Source organism: Ixodes scapularis, unplaced genomic scaffold (genome assembly GCF_016920785.2).
Source record: "Ixodes scapularis isolate PalLabHiFi unplaced genomic scaffold, ASM1692078v2 PGA_scaffold0__279_contigs__length_252992795, whole genome shotgun sequence".
NCBI lineage: Eukaryota > Metazoa > Arthropoda > Arachnida > Ixodida > Ixodidae > Ixodes > Ixodes scapularis.
Window position 1 is genome coordinate 87,049,201 of NW_024609835.1, and position 8,411 is coordinate 87,057,611.

Here is an 8,411-nt window from a genome sequence, read left to right on the forward strand (position 1 = left end):
CCGAAATGAAGTTTTGATTAACATTCTAATACCCCTGTTACACGGCCACACTTAACCGCGGTTAACTCAGCTTTAACTGCGGTTACGTGGCAGCACAGATGCCGCACTATACCCTCGGACAGCTATTTCAAAAGAAGTGAAGAGAGCGCGTGCACTGCTTTGATGGGTGCTCAAGATGCTCAAGCGCACGTTCGCCCATAGCTGTGACTGCATCGCCGCAGAATGTTGTCGGCAAGTATTGTGCGCTAAGTGTGGTTTAGCGTAACTACAGTTAAGTGTGCCCGTGTAACAAGGGTATAAGTAACTACACGCCAAGTTTTTTTCTCTCGTTTTATTGGTAGTCTGTGTTACATCACACAATTTGGAAGACAGCATGTGAGGTCACTTTATGGTCGTACTGTCAGTGAGTTCGCTGCTGGTTTGCAGGTGAAGCATCAAGTCATCTAATGAAGGTCATTGGCAGAAAATTAATGGCCCGTGGGCAACATTAGCAAAGAGTGTAAAGCTCTTGAGCGACAAGAGGCTCATTCTGCGCTTTCAGTCTTCTCTGCGAAATTATGTCAACATGTTACACGGACGGTGCATCGGTATTCTATAGCTTTGGTGATTATTAGATTGCACAGTGTAATTATACGAGAGCAAATGATGTAAAAGGAACAATTTAAAGCTTCGAACCAAAATTGTTGACTTTATTTTAATTCGTTGGCATTAGAACGCTCGTTTTGTCGAAAACCCCGCGGTGTCTTTCGTTTGTCGATGCCGGGGAGAGAGGGAGAAGGACGGGGATAAGGTGACGCGTGCGAAGCTATCATTGGTCCGAAGCGCTGGCGTCAACACGGGTCAACCTCGTCCTCTCTTCCCGGCGCTGACAAAGTAACAGACACCGCTGGGTCTTCGACACAACGAGCCCTTTCGCCTTCGTCAGAGGAGCCTGGCACAGCTGGCGCTGAACCGGACAGAAGGAGGCGCGCCTCGGCGAGGTGGAATGAAAGCGTGCTCAGACGTCGCTCTGCCGTCGACGGTTGTTCTTCGCTTTGGGTTTCCATAGTAGCGGTGCGTGGGCTGTGGTGTGTGTGTGTAGTTAAAACGATGGATGCGGTTCCCTGCACGAGTGATGTGGATGCGATTCCTTCCATGAGTGGTAGGGATGTGGTTATTTCCACGAGGGATATATATAACCATATCCAAGGGCGTCGACGTACTTTGAGAGCAGAGTACAGAAGAGGGGTGATACAAATAACAGGAAAATCCATTGGTGGATTCTTAGGGAATCCGTTAGCATGATTATAATGCTATTAAATGTTATACGGACGGTCCATCGGTATTCTTAGCTTTGTTGATTGACATACTGATTGATAACCTTTTTTTTTTTTTTTTGCTCCTTTGCTTCTTCTTCTCTCTCTCTCTCTCTCATTCGTTTCTATGTGTGACTTTGTTCTGCATCTTCGTTACCATCTGCCAAGAACTCGGGGCCCGGACCTCGTCAAGCTAACAAAGATTGGCGTTTTTGCATGTGGCTTCGGCATTTGTATATTTAGACGCAAACGAAATTATTGGATTTGATTTGATTTAATATCCTAATTTCGTCTTGGCATCGGAAGTTTTTTTATATTTTCATTACTCAATTTAAGGTTTTCCAATGGCTAGATTATTGTCGATAATGTTGTGTGTCCCTCATTATTCCCAAGTATTTCTGGTTCAAAACTTGTTTTATTATTGTTTCAAACCAGCCTACAATTTTTTTAACTCTTACTAAGAATGTGTTACATTTTAGCTTCTGCAACAAACTTAAATGTTAAGTTTTGTGTACGAAACAGACAGTGATACTGAACATATGGTTGTGAAATAACTATGGGCTGGAAGCAAAGAAAGTTGACGGTAGGCAGTTTATTTACATCATTTGTACACGTGCTTTGATCGAGGCCTCGTTGCAGTGGGATAGGGCCCGCAAGACGTTTTTTGGCATTAGGCCACCGTCTCATTGCTCTCTTTTGCTGAAAGAAGAAGAATATAATTTGAATCGCCGCCACAATAAAACGATTCATGAAAGTCTACGCAGTCACCCTGTGTTTTTAATGCAGCAAATCACCTTTCAGTCATGTATCCATTATACAAGTTGTCATATATGAATTCAGAAATGGACCTGCGGTTTATGCACCAGCGGATATAGCTTGCGGAAGGACCAACAAATGGCTCTCTTTTTAACGCGAAAGCATTACCTATCTTATGGAACGAAGTCGGCAACGCCTGTAACAGCAAAAAAAAAGAATGACGATTTTCATTTTGGTTGAGTTAAGGCCGGTTCTCACATGCAGCGAAGCGCTGATGTAGCGCTCCTCACGTGCCATCAGCTACTTATCGTATGCCATGAGCAACAGTTTTGACGGTGCGATACAAAGCTGGTGAACGCTGTCGTCAGCACGTGCTTAGCGCGAGGTCAGCGCTATGCTTGTAGCGCTCCGCTGCATGTGTGAACGGGCCTTAAACCTGCACCTAGATATACTTCGTTTCACCTTATGTTGTACCGCAGCGAAGGCTAGAAGCGCGAGCTCATAGCGTCGGCAGCTGCTCTTGAGTCACGAGAGCTTGTGCCGCCGAAATGTGCCCCAGAGCACGGAGGTCGCGCTTGTAGCCTTTCCTGCGGTACATCATAAGGTGAAACAGAGTATAGTTATTGGCAGCCGCTTCACAAGAGCGCGCGCGCCGGCGCCATCTCGGCAGTAGCGTAACGTTGCCGTCCTTGCCAGTAAACCGCAGACGAACTAAGGGAGCGGAAGAACGACATTTATGCTTTCGCATTCACAACTCGTAAGAAGTGCTTAGGTGTCCTCGGAATTTTTTTTATATATTTACATAGAGAAATTCTTCAGTCATTATTCTCTTTGATTTCTTGTCAAGCGTACTGCCGGATTTAAGTTTTTACTCACCATTTTTCTTTCTCCGGAGCTGATCAGCCCTTCAATCCATAGCCTCCGCCGTATCCACCGCCGTAACCACCTCCGAATCCACCATAGCCGCCTCCGAATCCGCCTCCGAATCCGCCGCCGAAACCGCCGCCGTAGCCGCCACCCAAACCAGAGTGGGCCAGCAAGGCTCCTCCGCCGTGGACCTTGCTTACATGGTGGACGGTCTTTACCAAGAATGCTGGCCCGGCTACAGCCTTTCCATATCCAGCACCTCCTCCGTTAAGAAGGACAACGCTACTTCCCAGGCCAACACCACCGCCGTAGCCGCCTCCGATGCCACCTCCGTAGCCACCGCCGAAGCCGCCTCCGTAGCCACCGCCGAAGCCCCCACCGTAGCCACCGCCGTATCCTCCCAGCAAGGCACCGGCCATGGCGGCGGAAACAACTGCACCGAAGACAACTGCAACAAACTGAAAAAGGGCCATCGAGAATGTGCTAGCCCCATCCCAGCCTCCCAAATTACGTACGCTTCACGTGTAAGCACACTAACAAGCACAAATACAAAAATTAGTCAAAAACAAACAAACAGTATGTTAGTGCGGAGTTATTATCAGGCTCAGGCTGCATGAACTCGAAAGGAAAGTTGCCACTAAATGTGATAACCGTGGTCTGCTGTAAACTTACTTTAAAGTAATTTAAATTCCAGATTTAACGTCATGCTGGTTCCTGTGTGTTAAACTGGTTTAACGTTTTTATATGTATTGAAAATATGAATACAGCGTACCCCTCTTCATTACACATGAAATCTTAATCCTGAGTTGTCCGATTCAGCGTCTCAATAACAATACTAGCTTTTCTTGATTAGATGTATGTATAGAATACAATTTTTGTCGGCTGATTCAGACTAATTATGACGCAGTTTATTTCCAATTTTGCCCGTCCAAAAAAAAAAAAAAAAAGCGGTCATTTCCAGGAAACTTGTTAGCCATAGATATTTTATAATAAACTACATTGCACATATGTGAAGTGCAGCGGCCGCAGTGCGTTCTGATATGAATGTATACACCACAATCGCTCTTGTTTTACTTAACGCTCTTTACCTAATTTATATGATATTTCTCTTTCATAGATATCTAACATAGATTGAACAACATTCGTGAGTTGTAGCTTGATATTCTTTGTTATATTGGATGTTAGAAAAGATAAGCAACAACCAACAGCTATAATAAATATTGACAGCAAATGAGTATGGAAACTTCAATCTGAATGCCAAACTTGACTACTCCCAAAGAGCTGGAAATTGGTTATAGATGCAGAATCTAAAAATAAAAACATTGATAAAGGAAAGAGAATTTTTAATAAGCTAACAATAAGATTTTACCATTCTAGATAGATGGCAAAACGCAAAAGAGGAATACGCCTTTATTCCGTGTGTGTCGTTTCTGTTCCGTCTTTCTTGCTCTGTTCGTTGAGTGTTTTACACAAAGAACAAAGTAACCCTGCTCGAACTGCGAAAAATAATGGCTTTCAATGACATATTTGTAGTTTTTGGGGAGTTTCCACGCTGCAACTAGCTTACTAGATTATACACCGAAGAAATATTAAAGTACGTAGATGCATACATGAATCTATGAAGAAGCGAAAAAGGTTGCCAATATGATTTCTCTGAACCTAATTACCACCAAAAATAAAACTGGAAATGCTTCGGCTGCTTTCTTTAACACGAACGAAAAAAGTGTGAGGCGACGCATCTTTATTATTGTCTCTGTTATATTTATCAAGTTGATGCAAATTGCCTCGGTTGCGTCTATATCCAATTTTTTAAGTATATTTCACATAGGTGATAACCGGTCTGTGGCTTTAACCTCCGGTCGCACAAGCAACTCCACGCCATTATATTTTGTTCCTCCATGGTTATTCAACAAATAGTTCTCTTGACGTCAGGAGACAAACGCTGACAGAACATAGCATCTTTGTAAGCAAATGAAAGAAAAACAAAAAGTGACAACGACGTATACCGTCACATACGTCCCCTCCTTGTCTTCTGCTTTTATTTCCTTATAAATACTCCAAAACACTGGTCAATATATTCACACGGCACCCTTTGCATTTAAATTCTTCGGGCAGAGCGTGGTCTGCCCGCAAACTACCTTAACCTTCCCCGCAGGAAAGCAAACGTTAGAGCCAGAGAATGGAACAGGCGGCGTATCTTACCAGGACCTTCATGGTTTTGTCCTCTGCGTCCACTGACTTGCCTCTCGGCCACAGCGCGGTGCTTTTATACTCGAAGGACCAATAGAAACCTGGGACCCGTTCCGGCACGGGTTATCGCGTGGCGCCCTTCCATGTGCGTCCCTTCGTGCCTCTACCGGAAAGCGGGAAGTCACCTCGCGACAACAGGGTATTTCGGTACGCCCACCTTTCGAAGGAGTATCTATCCGGTATTCTGGTTGCTGAAAAGATAATCATCCCATTACTTCCGCAATCGAGAACTTTTGAAAACGAAACAAGGGCTTGTCTGGAATTCTAATTTTATGCAGAAATAGGGGTCGATGCATATCGGAGCGTTTCCTGATGACGGCGTACTTGCAGTGTTACACATACCTTGCGTTGTAGCACGCGGAAGATTAGTTCGTCGTTCTGCTGTAACAAGACCACGCTTTTGTTTTGGATGTTATTCACAACTGTGCATGACGTAGCACAATTGTTGAAGCATTTTGTTGAGCACATACAGATTCTGAAGGAAATGTATAAGGACCAGCCGCCTGCACCTGAGTGGCTGCCACTTCTTGAGGTGTTACTCGTAGCACGTTCGACAATAGCCAAGACGGCTGGTGTCTTTTAGTGTTTTGTCGCGATTGTGTAGCACCGCATTGTGTCATCGTCCAAATAAAGCCAATAAAGAAATTTAAAAAAACGCGTTGACAAATAATGCCTTTTAAAGCAACTTTGAAATTAAAATAACTTAGATGACAGACGTGACAAAACGAATTGTAGTAGGTGCTAGATGTTGCCTATCTTAAATTTAAGACCTTTTCGGAAAGTCTAAATGTCTTGGTATTCGTGTATTTGTGCGAATACATTTTGCAGGGCCGTTTTCGCTACATTTATTTCCAATAGGTTCAACGAGATGGCACCAAACCAGACGAACCAGGTTCCAAATTCCCCAAGCCAGAGCATTTGTTGTTGCTGCAGCTGTTTTCACGAGTTTGCACGTACGGCAATTCACGGCATGAGTCCTTTGCTTGACACTGCCGAGATCAGTCTTGCCGTATTTTCGGAAAATGATCTTTTGTGAAAAAATAGGGTTGTGTGTATGTTTATACAGCCTAGAACTTGGTCTGCCTGCGAGTGCGCTATTTGATTTGGAGCAAGAGATGCAGAGCAAACTAAAAGAGCAGCGGTGAACTGTCGGCTGTGGCGAATCATTCGTTTCTTCAAGAACGCGGATCCGCCCCCCTTCCCCCCTTCCCCACTTCGCCCCGCAACCTGAATGGAATGTCTGTACGACCCTTTCTTCCAAGTGGACTCTTCTCGAATGAATAGTTTACCTCGTTTCCCTGACCCGTTCCATCGTTCCTTCGTCGAATCGTTATTTCAGTGTCATTTCTTGTGCGGGGCCGTAGTTTTTGAAAACGCGTGTTTCCCGCAAGCCGATCGTGGTGTCGATGTTGACGGACTATACAACGGATGTCGGATGCAGTCGCTCGTCGCGACGCAGCTATCGACTGGATATGAGGTTCTGTTTTACACAGAACTGAAATAAACACCGCACGGATTATCTTTCGCAGTATGGTACGTACGCTTTGTTTCAAGAGCATATGTTTCTCGCGGAGGTGACGGGGGTAATAACGTACAGACGGGTCGACTCGAATAGAACAACAATCTTGGCAGCTACGTGATCACGCAAAAAGAAATCCAAGATCACGACGATTCATTTTCCGTGCGCCACACCTGTCATGTTGCAAGTAACGCGGCGAAAGTGGTCGTACTTGCCATGCCAGTGATAAATCGCCACCTGTACTTACTGCAGCAGTAAGGTTTCATCCACCATGAACAAGCGCGATCTTGAAGCAGGAACGTGCGGCGTGATTCTAGGAGGCACACGCCGCGCTACGCGCATCGCTTTTCTGTTAAACTAGTGTACTTCCTCTAGCCTCCACAGCTCCACTTTTTCTCCAAGAACCATCTACTAAAGATCTCTATTTGTGTAATGCACACTATAGACTGTGCATAGTGCAACAGCAATTAACTCGATTATTATTGATGCCATCCGAATTCAACGCACTATTTTAAGATATCTAACTATTATGGGAACAATGGGGTTCCCTCCATATATATCCCTATCTTGAAGCAGGCCGTGGGAGTCGTCGTCACCAATGGCGGCGGCTACACCGGATACGAGTAACCGATCGGATACGAGTAACCGAGGCCGTATTCGCCGAAGCGGACGGCTCTCATTCGGCCATGTGGGGTGGTGAATGTGCCGCCGACCTACCCTTGGGAGTGATAGTGGATGCGACCCGTTTTCGTATGACCTACTACCGGCCGCCCCGGGCGCGTCCATGTTCCCGCAGTCTCCATAAGCCGGCCCCGAAGGAGGGCCGGGGGCTCTCGTCGGCGGAGGCCCTGGCTCTACGGAGCTCAGTTTTTCTTTGTGGGCCTCCGACTTCCTGTGAATCTGTCTATTGCGGCAGCGCGGGAAACCGACCGAGTGATACTGGCAATTGAGCCAGCGACCCGACTTTTCCTCTCTAAGAGCAAAGCGTGTTGGCATTTGAGTCAATAAACACTCGAAAAACGTACCCACTGTGTTGATGTTGTCTTTCGCCCACCGGTGCCCAAAGACGGAGTAAATGGACGGACCCGGCCATAGCCTCGTAAAGAGCGGACTACGTAGTGGGTATTTACCTCAATGAGGACTCTGGGGTAAAGGTGGCAAGCCCACACTATGAAAAATGCAGTCACTCACTCAAGTTGGTGTCACCTCCATTGAACATGTTCGCGTCGGCCGCGGCGGTTCGATCACCGCTGCCGCCGCGAACATGGGGGAGGGGGTTTCGTCCTTTTTTCAAGCGCCACCAGTTGGCGCTGCATGTGGATCGGGGAAAGAGAGGAAGGGAAGCAATTTCCTCCCTTCCGTTGGCGACAGGGAGGAACATCGCTTTTTCCTCCATTTCCCTCCTGTTTTTCTTAAAGTGCAGAGACTTCTCGGTCGGAAACCGATGAGATGTCACTCTGCTGCATTGCTTTGTGGTGTTATTGCACTCCGCAGCACATCACGTATTCTCCCCACCCTGCATTGCATGCCCCATGTGGCCCATACCAAACGCAATCCGCCAAACCACAGACGCTCACTGGCACTTCAACGCGCAATGACGCGGAGGAGGGAGCGTCGTCTGCTCTCGGATAAAACATTTGACGTCACGAGCGCCGCTGCTTCTTGTTGTCAGTAGTGCGGCAGCCAGCAATTCGGATGTGCACGCGTGAATTTCAAAATTCGTA

The 8,411-nt window shown here is 46.3% G+C and overlaps 1 protein-coding gene across 1 annotated transcript; it reads right to left on the reverse strand.

Moving 5' to 3' along the window:
• Nucleotides 1–2,950: 2,950 nt before the first annotated feature.
• Nucleotides 2,951–5,187, reverse strand: LOC121048388 (glycine-rich cell wall structural protein-like). Its single transcript, XM_040504665.1, has 2 exons — nucleotides 5,121–5,187; nucleotides 2,951–3,376 (listed from the first exon to the last, which is right to left on the reverse strand). The coding sequence occupies exons 1-2, from the start codon at nucleotides 5,130–5,132 to the stop codon at nucleotides 2,951–2,953; spliced, it is 438 nt and encodes a 145-aa protein (XP_040360599.1). The 5' UTR covers nucleotides 5,133–5,187.
• Between the last annotated feature and the right edge of the window lie 3,224 nt (nucleotides 5,188–8,411).